The sequence below is a fragment of the Aspergillus sclerotioniger genome (genome assembly GCF_003184525.1).
Source record: "Aspergillus sclerotioniger CBS 115572 chromosome Unknown BO94scaffold_5, whole genome shotgun sequence".
Classification (NCBI taxonomy): domain Eukaryota; kingdom Fungi; phylum Ascomycota; class Eurotiomycetes; order Eurotiales; family Aspergillaceae; genus Aspergillus; species Aspergillus sclerotioniger.
In genome coordinates this window covers 1,016,541-1,038,108 of record NW_020290995.1, presented here as the reverse complement: position 1 = coordinate 1,038,108, position 21,568 = coordinate 1,016,541, and the positions used below count along the sequence as shown (strand labels likewise).

Here is a 21,568-nt window from a genome sequence, read left to right as displayed (position 1 = left end):
CACCTTATCTTCATCCTTCGGACTTGAAAGTAAACAAACACTGCACCGCTCATAACTAACTGTGGGTGGCGCGTATATGGCTGGTACTCGGAAACATGTTGTCAGTTGCAGTATTAGGTTGATTGTTAGTGATACGCGCAGTGAGAACAATGATCAAACTGGAACACAGTGATGTGTTATGCCAACATGCCATGAGGCGTCTATAAAAATACAGGGTAATAATAAGCATATGATCAGAAACACAAGAGGTATATACAGTACAGCTGCAAGCAACCGTGTCAATCATAAACAGCATGGAGTCACACCCATGATAATCTTCATGACTCTGCTCCATCACCCATGGAGAACTTCAACTGTCGTCGGTAAATGCAGGATCGTCATCATGTGGCTCTGCAAAGACGTTCGTCCAGTAGCTCTGCACCCGCTCACAGATCTCATCCTTTCTCTCCCACGTCCGAAAGCTGATTGCAGGGTCGCAGCTGACGTTCTTAATCTCCTCCCAGTAGGCCTTCTCAACATCGTATCCAAACCGCTTGACGGTAGACTCGGCTACCAGCCACGCCCGTCCATCCGTGCCGTCGGGCCGGAGCGTCGGCGTAGTCTCCCACTTCATGCCAAAAACCTTGTCGCCCGGATTGAACTTGGGGTAGTTGGCGTGAATGAAGAAAGCACGAGGAGCCTTGGCCACCGAAGGATCTTGCACGCGCCATTTCCCCGCACTGGTCAATGCAAAGTCCTCGGCTGGGTCGGTCTGGACCATCGCTGAGCCCGCAATCCCACCCGGTTTGGTGTGACCGACCGCCTGAACCCGCTCACTGACGGCGTAAAAAGGCTCGCCAACAGCGGTTGCGGCATGAAGAAAGGTTTCCTTATCGCCCTCTCCCGGGGCCCCCTGCGACAACAGCCGGAAATAGTGCGACGGACCATAGTAATTGTAGTATGCAGCGAGGAGCAACGTCAGCTGGTGAGTCCTTTTATTCACCAGGAAGACGCCCGCTTCCGACGATGCGCGCTCCGACAAAGCCGGCATTTCCTGCTGGGAGATGTTGAAATAGAGCGGAGACGCCGAGGAGATCCAAAAGTCCGGCCAAGTGACTAACCCCTTGGATGTAAACGGTTCCGACTCGAGCAGGATTTCAGGCTTATATAGCGGGAAGCAGTCCGCATCCATCCAAATTACCTCCTCGAACGAGGAAAACAGGACGGCAAAGATCTTGAGTTGGTAGTGCTCAATCGCGCCCTTGCCGACGACGTCCGAAAGAACAAGGCAGCGTGCCCCCAGACCAGGCAGGATATCATCGCAGATATGTTTCTCGTATTCACTCTTGTCCTTCATATATACCTCCACTGGTAATGTTGCTCCCAGTCGCCGGAGCATCCGTAAGGATGACAAGAATACCGGGAAATAGGAGGCCCCCGCCGTCGACACTATACCCCGCGTGCCAGGGGTGTGCACTGGTCGCAGGCGTGCTGAATTGCGACACTCCTTCACATAAGTCGCATGCGCCTCTTCCATCGCCTGTAGATCCCCATCACTGATTGTAGTCAAATCGGGCCGAAGGTCGGTCGTGGTGGCATTAAAGCCGACAGCGCTCACATCAGCCAAGCGCTTGGGAGTAGGGCTGTTCGGTGCGTGCGCCTGCAGGATCGGGTTCAAGACTTTCCAAAAGGCATTCTGGCGTTCTGTAAGGGGGACCTCGAAGGCGGTACTGGGAACTACTGAGGCCGGAGGTGGCGCCCAATACACATACACAGTGCAGATGAGTAGTAGCGCACCGGTTGCCGAGAGGATTGTTCTCAGCCGACCTGGGCGAAGAATCGGCATGACTGAGTGCTGCGGGGGCAGCTTAGCTGGAAGCTATGGCGGTATCAAATTCTAGACAAATCCACCGGCTCTTTATTATGGAGTGGACGTCGGAAGTCGGACCGTCAAGGCGAGTCAAGGTTCAGAGATGGATGCTCTCAGGAATACATCAACATGACAGGCTAAATCGGAGCGGGAGGGGATCTGGTTCACGGCAGATGCGAAGGGCGGAGGAGCCGCAGCGACCGAGATGGACACGAACAACACAGCTGAACTTGGACTAATTGGAGATGCTAAGATACCAGGCTGGTTTAGCCATGCGACTTCCCATCATCCATCGAGACTTGTTCAATGTTGTCCAGCTGGCAGGCAGCGATGGGAGGCGATAAACGCCGTGGATGCTTTTTCCAGAAGGCGGTGGCAGAACGAGGACTTACGTTGCCCGCCGCTATAAATAACGCGCGGCATCATCGCGCATAATCACTTATGCCGTGGCTCCATATCGATCTTCACCAGCCGGCAATCGTGCAACTGCAGGATATTGATTCTCCATGCTCCTGAGCGGAAATACCCCGACCACGATCGCTCCAGCCCATATGGGGTCACCGAGATCGGAACATGAGCAGGTCAGGGGAAAAGGAGAGGTGCAGATTGTATGTGGTCCATCCGCGGAGAAGGGCAGTTCCACCGAACCGACAGACTGGAAAGTGGGAAGGGAGTGGAAGTAGTCAGTGGATCCGAGTAGTAGTTCATTCAACCCAAACCTTAAGAAGTCAAGAGAGGGTCTGGATCGTCTGGGAGGGGAAAGGATGGGAGAGAACTGATGAGGATGGACAATCGACTGAGTCGCGCTCGACTTCCTGCTGGGGAAGAGCCGCTAGTCCGTTTTCAGCCTTAGCGGAGAGCCTCTTGTTCGTTTCGACTTTCGAGAGACTTTCTTTCAGTCTTCCAGATTCTTGTATCTTACCTATCTAGTAGTAGATAGTTCTCAACTTCTCTGAGTACTTGCTCCAGCCCCGTACATTAACCATGACTAACCGGGCCACTGGGCACTCGGCTACTCTACACAGTACCACGCTCTGCCCCATCTGAAACGGTGGCTCGATTTCGCCGACCCTCCCCCGTCGTCAAGTCAGAAGCCTCCAAAATGCGGGCTGGAACATTCGCCACTCGCCGGTTGGCTGTTGAGCCTGGAACTACGCCCACGCTAAGGAGTTTATGCTGGCCTAATCTCCGGTGGTGCTCACTTAACGGCGGATGATGCCGCAACGATCGTCGCTTATCATCATCTCGAGTCCGCTGCCCAGGTCCTGCGCGAACTAAATCGATCCCCAATGTGATTTGATTATAAACGACTGTAAGCGTGTCGTGTCCCCCTCTCTGGCGTTAGCCCTCTTCCTTGCTTTTTCCATACCTGTCCATCCCGACCTTAGTCCACCTCAACGACGCTCCTGCGTATCATCCATCCCTCCCCTGGCCCTGCTAGCCTGCTATCTACTGCTGCCTGTCGCACCACTTCCGGGACCCCGCATCCGGGTCATCTCCACATCGCTTGCTTGGGCCAGCTGGTACCTGCACCCCGTGAGTTGGCCGACCGTTGCTTCGGATCCGACGATGGAGCCTCCTTCGAAGAATCGCATCCGCAAAACCCCGCCGGTCTCCGCCGCAGCTCCCCGGAAAAGGCGCAAGAGGACGGTCGTGAGTCAAGCCGCAGATGATTGCTTTTCTTGCGCCCGACAGGGTACCCCATGCGACCGGCGACGCCCGTATTGCTCTCAGTGCTTGGATAGCGGCCGCAGTTGCGCAGGATACAAGACGGCGTTGACGTGGGGAGTAGGAGTTGCCAGTCGGGGAAAGCTCCGCGGATTATCTCTCCCCGTGACTGGGGCGCAGCCCGCCGTCGCTCCCTCAAAGCCTCATCGTGTGACGGGGCCACGACCCGGGTCCAAATCGAAACAGGGGTCGGATTCAGCCGCAGAAAAGTCCCGGCTTCACGACAAGCAGCGTTGTTCTGTAAGTGGGCGTGCAGCAAATACGGCCTCCAACACGAGTGCACCTACTTCACAGGTCCGGCTGTGCTCTCCCACTGATTCTTTTTTGGCTCGCCCAAGAAGATCGGAGTCGTTGACACAGCGCCATTCTGCAGCGACTGTCTCAAATACTCAGAGCACAGAAACATGGATGAGACCAGTACAATCACCGCAAACGACGCAGTGTTCGTGGCATGGACAAAGATTAGAGCAGGAAGTGGATAGCGTGTTTGATGAGCAGACCGAAGCAGTATGTCCAGAGGGCATTGCTCCGTGGACGACTTCTTTTCAGCCGCCATCGTTGTTTCAGCAGCTTCTGGCGCGTTCTGTGGGGCGTACACCACGCCTGCGGTATCTGATCAGCTATTATGCCGAAGTCATTGCCCCAATGATCGTGGCTTTTGATAGTCCGACCAACCCTTTCCGGACATATATCCTTCGCTTGGCGGAGGAGAGTACATCCCTCCAGGAGGCCATCGCAACACTAGCCAGCTGTAACTTGCGACAGCGACGTCAACGGGGAACGAGGTCAACGGAGCGGACTTTGCCAGCGCGCATGTCGTCCCTGGCCCATCAAGCCTTGACTGTTGAAGCCTTTCAAGATCGCTCCGGTCTCCCTGTTTCTGGGGGCCCTACTCTAGAGGAGCAATATCATCGGGGAATGGCAGTCACAGCCCTGAATAGGGAATTGGCGGACTCGCGCCAGAGGCTCTCCGATTCGGTCCTTGCCACCTTACTCATCCTCTGCTTATTCCACGGCTGTGATACCGGAGTCGCGCAGTTCAAGACGCAGTTTGCCGGGGTGACCAAGTTGCTGGCCATCCGACTGTGCAACTCGCCTTGTATGTCGGACGAACTAAAGTGGTTTGTTCGCATGTTTACTTGGATTGATACGATGACGGCCACCACCAATGACCGCGAGGTACAGCTTCGTGGCGCTTGCTTGGACATTACTGCCGTCTCGGATGGCGAATGGGGTCTTGAGAATCTGGCGGGATGCGATGCCGGCCTGTTCAGATTTGTGGCGCAGCTAGGTCGTTTGAATCTCTTGAGTCAGAACCAAGAGGTCCGCACAACGTCGCCACCGGACATTCAGATGCCATCGACTACCCTTCCGCCTTCGATGGCATATTGCCCGTCGGACATGTCGGGCACCTCTTACGGACCTAGTGGGTTTCCATTGCCACCAGCGCCTTGTCATCATGATGGATCACAATTGTCACCGGCATTCTGGGCCGAATGGCATTCGCTCCGACAGAAGCTGGAGTCCTGGAGGTTTGTTCCCTACCGCCAGCGATCGGGATCCTCATTCGGTACGACCAGTCACCCCTACATCTCGCCACCATCATCACCATCGGATCAGTCGGCGGTCGCGCCTCACAATCTGAAAGACGTCATCCACACCTCTGAGTCATTCCGTCATGCGGCGATCCTTTACAGTGAGCGACTCGCCTATCCTGATCTGCCGTCCGGTCACCCTCGTATCCAGACCATTGTGCAACGCACAATGAGTCACATTCTCTCCGTCCAATGCGACGCGTATCTACTGTGGCCGCTGTTCATCACGGGGTCCGAGTGCGTGCTTGCGGACCACCGCGCCATTATCCGACAGCGCTGTAAAGACCTATCCAGGGACTCTGGGTTCTTCAATAACCTCTCGTGTTTGGAGCTACTGGAGAGGATCTGGGCAGAGAATCCTGGCACATCACTGGCTCCGGGTCTGCACGCAGCCGTTGGTCCTGTTAGCGAGGCTGGATTGGTTCCGCCGGGAGGCTGGGCCCTCCCAGATGAGGCTTTTATGTCTCCAGCACCGGCCACTGTTTCGCGGAAGCAGGGATTCCGGTGGCACGACGCCATGCAAACCAAACGAGCAGAGGGCGAATATATGACTGTATGACATGCCTACATATGGGATACGATGCAGCATGGATTGCGAAACCAGCAGTCGATGACGACAAACGACGATTGTACAATAGGACATGATAGGAAATATGTACATAGCATAAAATAATAATACCAGCAGCCCCCACTACCATCGCCTTAACAAGTCAAAACCAACAGATCAAAATCTCGTCCCAGAAACCCACAAACCCACTCCCTACCCTAGGTGTACATCCACTGCGTAAAATTCTCCGTAGTCCATAACCTAGATAGGTATCCATCTGCCAAACGCTCCAAATCCAGACCGACATACATCGAACCCACCTATCCCTGTAGCAACGAATCCACCCAAACAATCCAAACCCCAATCATTGATCGCAGGCCTAGAATAAAGTACCCGTTCCCATAATCCAACGGTAGATAGTAGATAAGTAGGTAGGTATGTAGGTTTCGGGACCGTCAGCGTGTCAAGCGCTCATTTGTGGGGGCTAGGTAACCTAGCGACAGGGTTTGGTTGGGTTGGGTTGGGTTGGGTCCACTGGTTGCCTGTAGATAGATACCTAGAGTCGGTGTGTGGCTTTGGAAGAGAAGTGAGTGAGTGAGGGAATGCCTAAGATAATTCTATATTCAAGATAAATTACTGACTTACTTACTTTGTACATCTACGCTTACATACCATATGTACTCCAGGCTCCATAGTAGTCCGAATAGAAATTAAAAGAGGGGGGGTATAGTATAGTATAGTGTGGTATTTCGTCATCACGGCGTATCGTCGGACGTGATGAACTCAACCACTGATCATGTTCTTGTGACTGAGGGGTAAATCAAATGATATCTATTCTACTTCTATTTATTATTCTTCACATATGAAATATTAACGAGCTAGTACCCATCCAGTAACAACCTCGTAGATGAAAATGTGATAGTGATAGAAAACGCTATACTCATCACCCGCGGCGGCTATTCCGGGGTGGTTATTTGTGGGTAGTAGATATGTGAGGGGTTGGTTTTCTGGCTTGGGTTGTTGGCGCTAAATTTATTGGATTGTAGACATGGCGCGTAAGTACATGTTGTAGGTGGTTTGGCGGGTAGGTACTAGTAGTTGGAGGGGTCAGCGAGGAGGAGAAGGAGAAGGTGGTGATGCATGGTGCATGGAAAGAGGGGTAGATGTACTCTGTACTCCGTAGGGGGGGTGGATGGATGGATGACATGGGGGGTTGGGGTATGTGCTTAGTAGATGCTGGATGGATTGGATACATTCGGGGGGGGGGGGTTTGGATTACGGTATATACGTGATTTTTCTAGTGGTATTTATGGGGAGTTTGTATTGGGGTTGGGTGGGTTAGTAAGATAAGGTACTATGGAGGTAGAGTTAAGAGTAGTGTTAATGTTAAATGAAGTATATTTGATGGATTGTTTGATTTGGTAGTATCAGGTTGGTTGCATTTCAAGCTGTAGGCAATGGCAGGGATTTGATATTGCGGTGTAGGTGGGTGTAGCTAAGTAGGTCGAGTAAGAATGTTGTACGGAGTAGGTATGGATATGGTATTTCTTTAACTTTGAGATATGAGACAGGGACGTAGACTGGTGAGGTGTGTTTGTAGCACGACCGATATGGTCTATATAAAACGGTGATTGGTTGGATGTGTGGTATTATTGTCTGCGTGCTGGTGATGGACTTGTGCTTGAAGGATATGCAGAGAAGTCATATGCCGAAGGTGACAGTGAGTAAACTAAGAGAACCCAGGAACCCTTGAGAACTCTTTGCCAATAAGGACATAGATCCAGGATATAAAGTTGGACTGACATCATTCGTGTCATATATCTACAGCGTAAAGACCAACCGACTAAGTATCTAAGTTCACATCGGACACTTATCTAAAGTACAGAGACTGCCTACCAACAACAGCACATCACGATCCGACTGGCGGGCGGAAACCTGCAGAATCTGTTGTCTCCGTAGCAGTATTATCTGAATCCATGGTTGGTCCAAACGATAGGCTGAGAATTCCATGATCCAAACCATGTGGGAATGTACAGCGGGTTGTTTGGGCTAGTATGATCCCTCCAGCATGCATTGAATGACACCGTAAGGCATCAACCAACATGTCTCCGTACCCCGTACTCCGTACCTACAGTATAATCGGTTAGGGCTCAGGGCAAGGGCTGAGTCAGGCGCACAATCCAGTCAGCCAGGAAGGACATCCTGGAAGCACGGAAATGAGACTCAAATTCCGGGCGCGCGATCGGCATGCGGCTGGGAGGGCTAGAATATGCAGGGGGTTGCTGAAAGACCAGAGGCAAAGCGACAGGTCGTGTCCCGTCAGTCTCGCTTGGATGGAAATGGCTTGTGTTTGCAGTTGGGTTGCTATCGGCTGTTGCTGGGATCAATGTGGGTTTGTTTATTGGGGGTCTGGAGAGTCCCATTGCGATAGAGGCTGGAGGCATTCTAACATTCTAAGCTATGGGTCTGGAAATGAATGTGATCAAACGCCAAATATTTCAATAATTTCGGGACAAAGGTACGCGGGTGATCGTATGTACCATACCATACAGCTTACAGCAACGCGGTACGCCATGTTCCAGAAGGAGGAAATCCCCAGCTGGAAAGCAAGACTATCAGGGCACGGCGCAGTCTAGATCGTCGCTTCCCGAGCAAGGGACGGTGAAAACTCTGCTGGCTGGTGTGACTGCCCTGTGGGGGAGATACTAGGTAGATACTCTGGAGGCCTTCCGCATTGGGCGCTGCTGAGATGTATTATTTGGTCGGTGGTGGTAGTAAGATCATCTCCATGCCGTGTAGCCTTTCACTCGACAGACCGCCATGCTGGCGTGCGATAGGCCAGACCAAGATTATTCGCAGAACAGCAAATGATATAGATTGGCGGGACGTATCTTCCCCTCCAAGAATCCAATGCATTTGCACCGTTGACGCCGGGCGGAGCTCCAGCGGCAACCGGGCTTGATCCCGCGGCCGGCAGGGCTCGTCCAATAGTGGCCATTACAATGAGTATCTTCTCTTCTCCTCTCTTATTAAGTATGATTCTTAAGGTTTCTGATATGATCTAGGACGGCCTTATGAATGTGACTCCTCCCGTCCCTACAGGCTGACGCCACCACGTAACCATGATCACATACGTCTCTGACCTGCCTGAACCCATAGCGCCATGTGCGACCTTGCAAAGATCCCCCATCCAGCCAGCGTCGAAAAAGGGCTGCCTATCTGTCAGGGGCTACGGAAATTTCTGTCTCCCGGTCGCTGATTGCGTGGGATTGATTGGGATTGATTGGGGCACTGACCCTACGGAAATCAATCCAACCGGACTAGCAGCAGCATTTGCTTTTCCCCTCCGTCAACTTGCCCGCATTGGAGGGATGGCTGTATGCAACCTTCAATAGTCCAGGGCCCAGACAGAATGGGCTTCGCGAGGAGTCTCACTCCATCATCCATCACAGTGACCTGACGAGCGCCAGATCCTGATCCTATCTTCTACAGATTTTTAAACTACCGCGCTCGACTCGCAAATTGCGGTCTGTCCAACGGGCGTGGTCCGATATGAAGGTGTGGTTGCTGCCCAGCTGGTCGGCAGCGGTAACGCCCATCCACCATCTGTTGCCCAACAACCCTGTTCGCGCTCGTGGCCTGGAGGTCAGATATCCATGCCTTATGGTTCCACCGGTTGGTTCAAGAAGTCAAGCTTGGTGTCGGGTCCCGGATAGCTACCATGGATTCCCGACGGGTTCCTCCGCGCCAGTCCATGGAACCGACCGTCCTGTCAGATCAGTCTATCTATTCACTATTGATGTACGGTACTCTGGACAGACGAATGCTGGACGCAGTAACTCTGTAGATGGGATATCCCGGTGGGATTTGGCATGGCGTCCAGCCACGGAGTACGGAGTAGAGGCTGTGGAAAGGATTGGCACTCTGTCGCCACCGTGCTAGGCACTCAGGTAGGACAGGCCTGTATAAGATGGTGAGCATCCATCTCACGATGACTGCCTTGAGAATATAGGAATATTAATATTTTTTACTCACGACTGAGCCACTTGTGGCAGCTGACCATGACTCACATTCCTTCGCCCGGAAACGTGATCTCCTCGCCATCCGGCAGGTTCCCACTGTAGGTACGCAGCCCCGGCTGTAAACGCCGCTGCGTGGTGGTGAGGTCGCCAATAGCGGCCCTCGGGAATCTTATCAAGCGTGATGTATGAACATGTTGAGGAAGATGACTGGGTTTCGCAGTAGAGGATCCTCTCTGCGCGTTATTCTCCGTACCGAGCCTGCCGTTGCCTGTTTCATGGCGGCGACCAGTCAGGGAGACAACGCGGGATGCCCGACAAGATGGTTCAGATGACTCTTGCGATGGCGCCCATCAATCGGATGATTCATCGTGAGGGCCCGAAGAGGCACCGCGCGATAGAAATCTGCGATCGGGCTGAGTATATTTAAACACCCGTCGCGCCAGTGAATAGTTTGTTTCTGGTGGTGGCGATTCCTCATTTGTTATTCCGACTAGATTGGGATGACTCTTGTCTTATCTTAACAGACCTTATAGTCTGTAGCAGGGGATGAGACTTTCCCAATAGTCGGTCGCCCTAGTGCCTTGCCTTGTGCTGTGCTGTGCCTGGTTTCAGTCTCCTTGGTCTGGTTGCTCGTTTGCTGTTTGCTGGAGGTGGTTGGGCCTGAAACCGCCCAAGCAAGCCAGCCCGGCGCCGTACTTTACCATACGTATGGTCACGCCCGCAACGAGACGGAACCGTAACGGGCGACCTGCCTTGACTAGACTTACATGACCCAAGGAACTAAGCGAACCCACCACGCTAAGTCACTAGCGTGGCTCCGCCGCAATAGCAGAGAGGACGATTAATTACCGAGCGGGCTACGCCAGCCCCACCCATACCAGTTCCTCCGTCCGTACATACAAAACCGGTTGGCTCCTCAGGACTCCGTCGCCGTCACCATTTCACTCACCCTTCTTGGGTTCTTTCTTACTACTTACTACTTACTATCTACTACTTACTCTCCACTCACCACTCCTCATCCTCACCACCACCTCCCCTATACTTCTTCCTAGGTCGCACTCGGAATCCCCGCCTATCGCTGGAGACAGCGATAACCTGGTCGTTTAATTCCTGTTTGCCCGGGGATCCAGGCCTTCTCGCACAGCCAGCCGCCTCGTCCCGTCTAACGTTCGGTTGAGCGACAACGTTCAAATGCACTCTTACCACATACAATTCGCCTCCTCCTCTCCCCTGGAAACCGTGCCTCGGTGACGGTTCTCTTCAACCATCTTTCGATTCCGTTGTCCTTTTAACCGGCGTCGATCGGCTTATTGAACGATATCCTGTATAATATACTTGGGTTGTGCTTTGTGCTTTGTTCTTTGCTTTATACACCTTTAGCGATTGCTGTGTTTGGGAGGCTTCCCATCCAAAAGTTGTCATTTCGTCCCCTCTCGCCGCCTTCAGCATCATATCGATGCGCATTTCGCGATAATGTACCATTACCCCAGTCCGCATCCCGGGTGGTCTTCCTACGACTACATGACCTCCCCGCCCACCTCGCCTCACTACGCCTTCTACGCCACTCAGTTTGCCACCCCTTACGCCTCCCCTCGCGGTCCATCGAAACGTCATAATCGCAAGGCCAGTTACGCCGGCACCAAGGAGACGGCAGGATGGTACTCTGGGTATGGACAGGGTGTCTACGAAGCGATGCCAGAGCATGGCACGCCACCGCGCAAGCACGATCCTGTAAGTGCTTCTTTTGGTGGCTATCACCGTCGCCGTAGTACCATGTCAGGTGCGCCCGCCGGTCCGTGGGATGCCGCCGGTCCCCACCCGTCGCAGCCGTCGCACAAGCCATCGATCTACGTGGAAGTGGTCGAGGATGCATTCGATGACGCCCTCCGATACGGCCTTCACGAGGAACCCAGTCCTCTTCGTCGCAAACCGTCGACGCCTCAGCGCAAGCCGAAGCCACGCACTGATCAATACTTTTACTATAACCAGGTCCCTGCCCATGATGACGTTGATTCCCCGAAACGCTCGCGTGCGCGCCGCCAGTCCACCTCCACCCGGACGCCATCGAAACCCAAGCCTGAACCTGCCGCGAAGCCACCACCCAATGCCACGGAAGAGGATGCTGCGCGTGCCGGCATCCCCCCGGGTTACTCGATCAAGAACTGGGATCCGACGGAGATGCCAATTATCCTGCTGGGGAGTGTGTTCGATGCGAATTCGCTCGGCAAGTGGATCTACGACTGGACTGTTTTTCATCATGGCGCGTCGACCCCGATGGCGGATGTTGCGGGGGATCTGTGGTTGCTGTTGATCAAGCTAGCGGGTAAGGTGAAGCGGGCGGACGAATGCGTCGACCGCATCAAGCGCCAGGATGCGCACGAAGTGGTGGGGGATTTTCTGGAAAGTGGCGAACGGCTGTGGGCGCGATTCAAGAAGCTACTGAAAACGTGCGAACAGTTCATGTGGAAGGCGGCCAAGCGCGATGGCAACAAGCCGGTTTCGATGGGTCGCAATGCGGGCTGTGAATTTGTGGAGACGATTTTCGGCCGCGACCGCGAGCTGGAAAGCACGGAGAAGTTGATGAACAGCATTCGGCTATGGAACATGCGCTTTGACGCCAACTGCGAGACCATTCTTCGCCGCCCGTCCGCGGCATAATCGGACCCAAAAGTAATACTGTTGATTTTACTGCAGCGACAGATGCGTTTTTCGCATCGCACGGGAATACAGGCGCGTGAGCGTTGGCCTTGATTCATCTATTATTATCGGATTGCATTTGGGCGCGTTTGGTTTGGCTCGGCTTGTCCGACTGGATTGCTGCTGCATGTGATTGAACCTTGAATATACCGCTATCAGCGCGGGAGGCATTATTATTATTACTCTTTTCCTTTGTGATACATTTCCTTTCTGCTACATTCTGGGACGGGGATCTGCTTGTCTGGCAGCATGCAAGTGGCTTGACTTCGTTCTGTCTTTATGATACCATTCTGCGACGCACTCGGTTGGCGGTTCGGTTGGATGATTGTTTCTTTTTTTTCCTTTGTCTTGCACGCATCATCTATCTTGTTGGCATTCTAGGTTCACTCAGAGTACATACTAGATACCCACTACCATACCGATAGAGCAATATATCAACATCATCACCCATCTAATTCTTACTATTACCTTCCCCCCTACCCCACCACGTAATAAATACAAAATAATAACTACCATCTGACATCTGACATCACCCCCCCTCCCCCACTCCAATAATAAATAACCACTCATGCACGCGCCCAACGCCCATGTGGTCTACTACCACTCAGACACCCAATCCGATCGATCCCTACCCGATCCGTGCCCCTAACTAAGTAACCGACGAATCAGCCCCTTTCCGACGCATGCACGGTTATGTCGCACTGGCATTCGTTCGTTGGCTTGGCCTATCAGAACATTTCAGATCAAATCACATTTCTTTTGGGAAAGGGGAGGGAAGGAGAGGGGCGGGGCTGGGATGGCTGTATCTGGTCTCGTGGTGGGGGTTCGGGTTTTTCGGGTTCGATGGGTATTTGTTCTGATATGGGGTGGGTGTTGTATTTGGTTGTTATTAGTTGTTTGGGTTGGGGGGTTATGATGATGGGTAGGTAGGTAGGTAGGTAGATAGTTAGTTGGTATGTAGGTGGGTTGATGCTGGGTGGGTGATGGATAGGTAGTAAGTAGTGTGTTCTTTTGTGGATGGATTGATGTTTTGGTGATAGGGGGTTATTGAGGATTTATATGTGAGGGAGGGTGCAAGGGGTGCGTTGTGGGGTGAGAGCATGGATGGATGATAGTAAATGTAGTGTTGGGGATACTTACTTTCTTTACTATTGTTTACGTATTAATTGCAGTTGATAGATCCAGAGTGTGATGGGAGTAAATGTATTGTATTGTATGTATTCTGGGTAAATGGGTCTCTCACTGTCGACTACTATGCATGAGGCGATGTTCTTGATTTGCAAAATATGGTCCTGGATCGCTCTAGATCCATGTCTGGCATTGAGGAGCTGTTGAATGGTTGTAGGTTGGCTCATGCTGTGTTATTGAGGTTGGTTATAGACAGGAGAGTTGAGGCTAGGTTGCTGGTCTCTTCAGTTGAAGCTTCTTGGTCGTTTTGGCGGTTGTTCTGAGCAAGAGTTGGGTTGCCATTATTTTATTGTTTTGAGATAGGACAAGTCTTACTCCAAATATTTGTTTGTCGTACCCGTCGTGGATGGGATGCACGCGTTGAGATAATTAGGGCATATGCGAAAGCATCAGTTGGCCACAAGGGAGAAGGACATCCACAATAAACAGGAGACCTGCCATACAGAATCGTGAGGACTCACCTCAGTATCATAGCCAGTACCCAAGATAGCACAGTTGCTCGATCTCCATTGCCTGCAGCATCAATCTCGCCTTGAAGACAAGCCTGTGTCACACCAACCTTTGCTCCATCACTCATGAGGTACCAGAAAAGCCGTGTTAGAGCACGCATAGCTTCTAGCCAGTTTTCCTTGAGGAGTAAGTTGTAACTCCGAGGAAATCTCAGATCGAATGTCTTCTCCAGGGAATATCCCTTTACATGAACCCTTGTTATTGTGTTCAGTATTAGATATGAAATATAGCCAAGGGAATTGTACTAAGAACTAGGTAGATGTAATGCAAGCTGATAGGTATCCAGGTACTAGTACTAGTCAAGTGCTATTAGCTTCACCCGACATTCAAAAATCTGGAAGGTTATGTTTTTGAAGTAAACGGAGATCTTGTCGGTGGCTTTCTTGTAAAGTCTAGCTAGGAAGTCGCGGAGCTAAGTAGACTTATGGTTAAGTCTCCTATATCACAAGTCATCTGTGATTATTAGTGTAGCCCATTCTCGTGAACCATCGTTCCCTCCCAGATTCACAATATGAATACGCACCATATTGCCATCTCACATGTTACCAAGACTAACGCAGATCGGAGAGGCGGGCTATGTGGTTTCAGAATGTTGGACACGTTGAACTATGGTTCAGCTCTTCGTATTAATGACGTGGTGTACCCATATGCGGGAGGGGTTGATAATCTTGGGTAAGCAGTTGTGCAACGATATAAATGCTGGATCTCCCGTCCCTCTGGTTTAGCTATACCATTCATGCCTCCTTCAATTTGTGCTACTGGCAGACGTCATTAACATTCTTTACCTAGAGGGAATCCAAGCCTTCCAGCCTACGGCATCCTATGTAACCACAGATGGATAACATGAAGGCCATCGTGATCGAAAAGTTCGGGGGCCCGGATTCTTTGGTTATCAAGGACATTCCCATCCCAGAACCTAATGTTGGAGAGGTTTTAATTAGTGTCAAGGCTTTCGGAATTAACCATGCGGAGATGCACATGCGCAAGGGCGAATGGACCGAGTGGATGCCCGTGAGTGGGATTGAATGCGTTGGCATTGTCGCCGCCTGTCCTGGTGGTGAATTTGAACAAGGAACCCCAGTGGCTAGCCTGATGGGCGGCCTGGGGCGCACCATCAATGGCAGCTACGCCCAGTATACAAAGGCGCGGGCATCCAATGTAGTTTGCCTAGGACCTACAGCTTCAGCGCTAGGATGGCATCAGCTGGCTGCTATTCCCGAATCCTATGCTACTGCCTGGACCTGCTTGTTTCGGAATCTCAGTCTAATGAGCGGACAGAAACTATTGATCCGTGGGGCAACTTCAGCATTCGGCCAAGCAGCATTGAACCTGGCGGTAGAAAAGGGCGCTCATGTGGTCGCGACAAGTCGTAACGCGAGTCGCTTCGCTCTTTTGAAGTCTTTGGGTGCCGAGGGCACAGAGATGGAAGGGCCAGAGCTATCCAGACGCTTGACAGACCGCTTTGATGTCATCCTGGACCTTGTTGGAAATAGCAAGATTGTGGACTCGCTGAAAATGGTGCGTCGGGACGGCAGAGTGTGCCTGGCAGGCTTCCTGGGAGGACTGGCACCGATTCCAGACTTCAACCCGCTCCTACAGATGGCCAGTGGAGTGCATTTCAGCTTCTTTGGGAGCTTTGTCTTTGGAACCCCCGAGTTTCCCTTGTCAGACGTTCCCTTGCAAGCGATTGTCAAGATGATTGCGGAAAAGAAATTCAAGGCAGAGCCATTGCGAGTCTTCAAATTCGACGAGATCCGAGAGGCGCATAGGGTGATGGAAGCGAACGAAGCAGGTGGGAAGATGGTTGTGGTGGTCGATTAGGAAATGCTTTTCCATAATCTTATCAGCGACGGAACAAATAAAACGAGACGTTTCGCCGATGTGATACGTGCAAAAGGCGCATATCTATTGAATCTATTATTGCCTTGATGGTAGATCCTCTGCGGTGGCGCTAAAGTTGGGGATCAACCAGCCCGATAAGGACCCGGTCGGCCCACCGGACATGACTGATAAGGAGATTGGTGTGGGGTCCACTTCAAGCTTCAGCGACCTGACATGTTGTTTCTAGATGGATTATGGAGGGTTTGGTGGGCACAGTCTGTCCCAGCCACTGTCCATGGATTGAAAGAACAGTGTGAAGGATTGCGTTTCTTCCCTGGAAGAACTCAGGTCGGGATCAACCATTGTTCCGGCTCAGGCCATTCCTCCATCTCTCCATCTCTCCATTCCTCCATCCCCGCCTTGTTCGGAATGCTTCTCGGAATTGTTTACTCAAGATTCCCAACTTCCGGTCCTGTGTCGCATATATCTTTCCCGTTCTTGTTCTTCCTCATCTGAAGGCTACCTCAGCATCTCGTTCCACTCCCTATCATGCTCTCACGTATCTGAAGTGGTCTCCTGGCACGCTCCGTCGCAGTCATGGATCCCGAGGCCCAAGCGCGCTTCGACCTCATCAGCGAAAACCTCGCCGAGGTCCTCAATCCCGAATTAATTGAGAGTATTCTGATCGAAAAGAGAAGCCCACGAGTGTACTGGGGAGTAAGAATTTATTCCACCTACTTTCCATTTGCGATTCACAAGCTAATGTCCTCATTGCCTGTAGACTGCCACAACGGGCCGGCCTCATACCGGCTATTTCGTCCCCGCATTAAAGATCGCACAACTCCTCAAGGCCGGATGCAATGTCGTCGTCCTACTGGCTGACATTCACGGATTTCTCGACAACCTCAAAGCACCACTCGATCTGGTCGAGAGCCGTGCACAATACTATCGCAAGGTCATTACGGCAATTCTGGAGTCGGTGGGGGTGTCTACGGAAGAGCTGGAATTTGTTTTCGGGAGTTCCTACCAGAAAAGTCCCGAATATGTCATGGATGTATATCGACTGTCCTCTTTGACTTCAGAGCATGATGGTAGGATTTTGCCCTATTTAGTGGCATTCTGAGAATGCTAATGTTATTAGCCAAACGAGCTGGAGCGGAAGTCGTCAAGCAGTCCAACAATGCGCCTTTAAGCGGCCTCTTGTATCCTATCTTGCAAGGTTAGAATCTTCGATGTACTGTATTGTCATCCCATATTGCTCACTGACTACGCAGTGCTTGATGAGGAGCACCTAAATGCCGATGCGCAACTAGGAGGTATGGATCAGAGGAAGCTGTTTGTGGCCGCAACGGAGTGGCTACCTAAACTTGGATATCGAAAGGTATACCTACAAGACCGACATGAAATGTGGCCACATCATACTTATCCTTGTTTCTAGCGTTGCCACCTGGTCAACAAAATGGTAGCTGGGCTACAGGGAGGCAAGATGAGCTCTAGCGATCAAGGTATTTTCTCCACTATCTCTCGCGCTAAGTAGCCTTCTGTCCTAACAATCATCAGATAGCAAAATTGATCTTCTTGACCCTCCGGAGAGCGTTTCGAAGAAGATTCGCAAAGCCGAAGCAGCCCCGCGTGTCGTCGAAGAAAACGGTGTTCTTGCATTAGTCGAGTTTATCCTGCTCCCCGCAGCCGCTTTGAAAGGAATCAAGGAATTCCGAGTTGAGCGCAGGGATGCAGAGCCCTTAGTCTACACTGACATTCAGCAGCTTCACGACGATTACAAGAATGATATCGTATGTATATGATGTTAAAGATTCCCAAGTCACTATACTAAAAATCAATACCAGTTAACGCCACAACTTCTCAAGCCAGCCGTTGCAGCCGCGTTGGCCAGCCTTATGGCACCAATCCAGAAAGCATATCAGGACTCACTTGACTGGCAAGAAATCACATTAAAGGCCTACTCGCCAGCAGTTCAAAAGAAACAGAAGAAGGTCAAAGATAAGGGCTCCCGCTACCCGGGTTCCAACAAGGACCAAAACCTGGAGAAGGCCACCGATCCTCAAGATCAATACTTATAAGCCAAGAAGGGGGTGTCTAGAATTTTTAGAATTCTCAAGCTTTCAACCCGTGTGAACGTACCGCAAGAAATTTGTTGCCAATCCAGATGGGAACCCTCTCCACCGAGGTAGTGGTCACAGTCCCTGATACAAATCCTCTTGTGAAATTCAGGTAGCAGAAACCCCTTTTATCCTGTCAGATCCCAATTACGATCGATCGTGACAGTACTAATAGTACGGATGGTGTATCATACCCCATCGTACGTGGGATGGAAATGGCTTACCAAGCCGGGTGGGTGCCGATATTAACTCCGACAATTATTACTATATGTTATTACTATAAGGAAGGTTTGCAACATTCGGAATATAGCCGCCTGAACGCCTGAGGGTCTCTATAATCCGGGTCTCGGCCTTCCCTCTGCTTCCATCCCAACACTTTGACTCTTCCTGGCCCCAACGCGATGGTTCCCACGAGTCGTCTCAAGGCTACCTGAGGTGAAGTAGAAGGTAATACACCCTCTTTATCTCAAAGGGTCGATATTATTTATCCCCATTTAAATCATTATTCTCTTCATGATTGGATGGCATACGTCCCAGTCTACAGCTAACTGTTTCTCATTAGTATGCTACACCTTGAAATGGCAGCTTTCACTACCCACCGAATGGTGGCAAAGCGTTGATGTGATCCTACAATCAGAGTCAGGCACTCATCCACCGGCCTGGCCTGAGGACTCACGGGACGTTCAGCTCTGGTCATGGGATTCATCCTGGATGGAGTTGGGGACCCAGGACTGGGGATCTCCGTTCACGTTGGCGTTCTTCCTCCGGGCACTGAAATGTGCCAACACAAGCACTGGAAGCGCCATACGACTAGTCTTCCCTTCTGAAAGCGGGTACCTCGTTCGTTCAGATATCTTATCATTGCGAATGGTGGACCTGGAGCCAGTTGAATCAACCGTTTCCTTTGTCGCCACACCAGGAAAGCCGTTCGGGCCTCTTCTGATCGACTCGAACACAGCGCCCATCTTTCCGCACGCTATCATGAATAGTACGGTAGGTGGTATCCTACTTCGGACACCATCTGCCCATGAAGACTACCAAGATCTCTTTCGTCAGCTTGACGATGAATTCACGAATCGACTATCCTTCCCTTGGCATTTAGCCTCTCCTCCACAGCGCAAGACGCTGGCAATAGTAGAAGGGGGACGCACTGGCCCTGATCATGGGGGCCTGGCGACGGGCATCTATGCGGCAGCCGATGCATTGAACATTGACATGATTGTCCTTGACGTCCCGGGACACTGGCTCGAGGGTCCCAAATATGCCTCCTGGCGCAAGGAATTTGTCCCGGTTGAGCTCGAGCCTCCATCGTTGCTGGCAGATCGAATTGTTGAGGCCTTATCTCGTTTTAATGTTGACGGGATTGTTACCTTCTGCGATTCTTACCAGGTTCCTGTTGCCCAGGCAGCGAAGCGTCTGAGACTACCTACTCACCCACCAGAAGCATACGAAATTGCGACAGACAAGCATCGCACAGCCGTGTCCGAGGGTCGTCCTGCCTACCGTGTCCACAATCTCGAAGAGGCCTTCGATATTGTGGATAGAGAGAACCTCGTGTACCCCTTTATCATCAAACCTTGCAAAGGATTTCTATCTGAAGGAGTGTTCAAAGTTCATGGTCCTGAAGAGCTATCCCATGCAATCAGCAATATCCATTTGGACCGCCACGGGACTGAGGTCGTGCTTGAGGCTTACTGCGACGGTCCCAAAGTGGACATCAACCTTGTGCTTTCCGAGGGCGAACTCGTCTTCTGCGAGGTTACTGATGACTTTCCTAAGACTGCCGATGAGGACAGTGAGACAACTGAGTCTACCGGCCAACTCAAATCCTTCCTTGAGCTGACGTGTGTTATGCCATCCAAACTTCCAACATCCGAGATTGATCTTCTGCGCAACTCGCTGCACCAGAGCCTGCTTCGTTTGGGCCTCACCACTGGCATCTATCACGTAGAAGCTCGAGTGCAGCACTCCTCAATGGAATATGGGAAAAGCGACGCAGCTACAGCCCTTGTCGATTTGATCCCGCTGGTCAATCCCGATGAAAAAAAACCATCCGTGTGGTTGATTGAAATCAACCCTCGCTTCCCGGGAATTCAGGAGACCGTAGCCGTGGAGTCTGCTTACGGAGTAGACTACCGTGGCATTGGACTCCTGGCAGGACTTCGCGATCACGACCGCCTCCGTGCTCTGGCACAGCCATTCAGACAGGGACCCCAGTACTGGACCCAGATCGTATGCATCCCGGTCCCTATCGAGGGCACCTTTGACTCGGATGATGTTTGTGTGGAGTTAAAACAGCGACGTCCAGACTTTGCCAGGCAGATCTGCATGAGTGCTTGCTTTGTGAAAAGGGGAGATAGAGTATATGGGCTGGAATCGGGCATCAATTCTTGGGTGGCTTACTTCAATGTGTTTTCAAGAATCAGCCGCCAGCATGCCTTGGGGTTGGGGGAGACCGTTCGCCGCGAAACTCGATTCACTATCATTTAAGTTCCGTTGTCATGGATGTTGATTAATAGTTAGCTTCCCTCAGTTGAATCATCTATATAGTATATCTCGATTCTATAGTTCATTGTCGTATCTCCACGAGTACTCTTATGAAACATGAGCTTATTTTGACTAGTAGTAGTGCTGCAAGACATTAAACAATCCAATTCAAATCGCCCGATAGTACTTCCACCATACCAATACTACTCAATTCCTATCCCGAACTAAATTCAGTTTCATTTGATAAAGACCTTCTCCGTCCCAGAACCATTCCATCATCTTCTCACAATTCAAATCCCCTCCCCCCCTTGGGTTCCAGCATCCAAACCCCCCCTCCCAAAACCAGAATTACCCCCTGATTTGATTAGTTCCCATCCATCCCGATCCCCTCGTTGAGAAAAGACCCTAACCAAGTACCAAGTTACCGACCAGAAGGGCACTAAGCACCCCATGAACCTGGACAAGAATCAATATTCTTTGAATTATCAAAGACAAGTACTACGTACAGACGACCGCTAGGAGATATACCATGAGCTGAGCTGGGATGGGGAGTGTTTCTCAGCATCTGGATAGATTAGTAGATAACATATGCGTTTTATCCATTCCACTCGTAGAGTTAGATTTCCTCTCTTCCTCGTTTTGTCAACTACTATTATCGGACAAGTTTGGCTTGGCTTGGCTTGCTTCCCTGAGAATATTAACAGCAGAAAAAGAAGAGTACTAGGATAGAGAAGGTCTCGTGAACTTGAAAGTGATCCCTTCGTGGTTATGCAGAACTATCCTGTTATATATATATATAGTAATAGTAGTAGTATTGTTTGGCTTGTGGAGACAGGGGTTCCATATATGCCTACCTAGGCCATGATTGGACTGGATATCATTGTTGTTTGCTTGGTTCGTCGGTTGAGGTTGCTTGGAGTTGGAGGTATGGTTTACAGGAGAAGTTGACTTTGTTTTTTTTTGGATATCGGGAGCGGGGGAGATTCTTATTCATGATGATGGGA

The 21,568-nt window shown here is 51.2% G+C and overlaps 8 protein-coding genes across 8 annotated transcripts; 6 read left to right on the top strand and 2 right to left on the bottom strand.

The window, feature by feature from the left end:
• Positions 1-8: 8 nt before the first annotated feature.
• BO94DRAFT_326020 (alpha-mannosyltransferase) lies at positions 9-2,124 on the bottom strand. The gene has a single exon (XM_025606937.1). The coding sequence runs from the start codon at positions 1,823-1,825 to the stop codon at positions 350-352; it is 1,476 nt and encodes a 491-aa protein (XP_025471010.1). The 5' UTR covers positions 1,826-2,124; the 3' UTR covers positions 9-349.
• A 1,294-nt stretch (positions 2,125-3,418) lies between these two features.
• Positions 3,419-5,731, top strand: BO94DRAFT_554047 (fungal specific transcription factor domain-containing protein; the record flags this gene model as incomplete). Its single annotated transcript, XM_025613692.1, has 1 exon — positions 3,419-5,731. The coding sequence occupies one exon, from the start codon at positions 3,419-3,421 to the stop codon at positions 5,729-5,731; it is 2,313 nt and encodes a 770-aa protein (XP_025471009.1).
• A 1,895-nt stretch (positions 5,732-7,626) lies between these two features.
• BO94DRAFT_532194 (uncharacterized protein) lies at positions 7,627-8,220 on the bottom strand. Its single transcript, XM_025611073.1, has one exon. The coding sequence runs from the start codon at positions 8,161-8,163 to the stop codon at positions 7,870-7,872; it is 294 nt and encodes a 97-aa protein (XP_025471008.1). The 5' UTR covers positions 8,164-8,220; the 3' UTR covers positions 7,627-7,869.
• Positions 8,221-8,563: 343 nt separating this feature from the next.
• BO94DRAFT_325914 (uncharacterized protein) lies at positions 8,564-9,877 on the top strand. The gene is made up of 3 exons (XM_025606936.1): positions 8,564-9,096; positions 9,212-9,669; positions 9,732-9,877. The coding sequence occupies exons 1-2, from the start codon at positions 8,842-8,844 to the stop codon at positions 9,659-9,661; spliced, it is 705 nt and encodes a 234-aa protein (XP_025471007.1). The 5' UTR covers positions 8,564-8,841; the 3' UTR covers positions 9,662-9,669; positions 9,732-9,877.
• Positions 9,878-11,214: 1,337 nt separating this feature from the next.
• On the top strand, positions 11,215-12,887 carry BO94DRAFT_621668 (uncharacterized protein; the record flags this gene model as incomplete). Its single annotated transcript, XM_025617014.1, has 1 exon — positions 11,215-12,887. The coding sequence occupies one exon, from the start codon at positions 11,215-11,217 to the stop codon at positions 12,397-12,399; it is 1,185 nt and encodes a 394-aa protein (XP_025471006.1). The 3' UTR covers positions 12,400-12,887.
• Positions 12,888-14,482: 1,595 nt separating this feature from the next.
• On the top strand, positions 14,483-16,245 carry BO94DRAFT_532193 (alcohol dehydrogenase zinc-binding domain protein). Its single transcript, XM_025611072.1, has 2 exons — positions 14,483-14,589; positions 14,660-16,245. The coding sequence occupies exon 2, from the start codon at positions 14,980-14,982 to the stop codon at positions 15,955-15,957; it is 978 nt and encodes a 325-aa protein (XP_025471005.1). The 5' UTR covers positions 14,483-14,589; positions 14,660-14,979; the 3' UTR covers positions 15,958-16,245.
• Positions 16,246-16,256: 11 nt separating this feature from the next.
• Positions 16,257-18,356, top strand: BO94DRAFT_325818 (tyrosyl-tRNA synthetase). Its single transcript, XM_025606935.1, has 7 exons — positions 16,257-16,674; positions 16,739-17,048; positions 17,099-17,176; positions 17,232-17,338; positions 17,396-17,462; positions 17,518-17,750; positions 17,805-18,356. Exons 1-7 carry the CDS (start codon positions 16,555-16,557, stop codon positions 18,036-18,038), a joined length of 1,149 nt encoding a protein of 382 aa, XP_025471004.1. The 5' UTR covers positions 16,257-16,554; the 3' UTR covers positions 18,039-18,356.
• A 234-nt stretch (positions 18,357-18,590) lies between these two features.
• Positions 18,591-20,567, top strand: fmpC (ATP-grasp enzyme fsqD; the record flags this gene model as incomplete). The annotated part of the gene is made up of 2 exons (XM_025614370.1): positions 18,591-18,638; positions 18,663-20,567. 2 exons carry the CDS (start codon positions 18,591-18,593, stop codon positions 20,565-20,567), a joined length of 1,953 nt encoding a protein of 650 aa, XP_025471003.1.
• Positions 20,568-21,568: the final 1,001 nt, after the last annotated feature.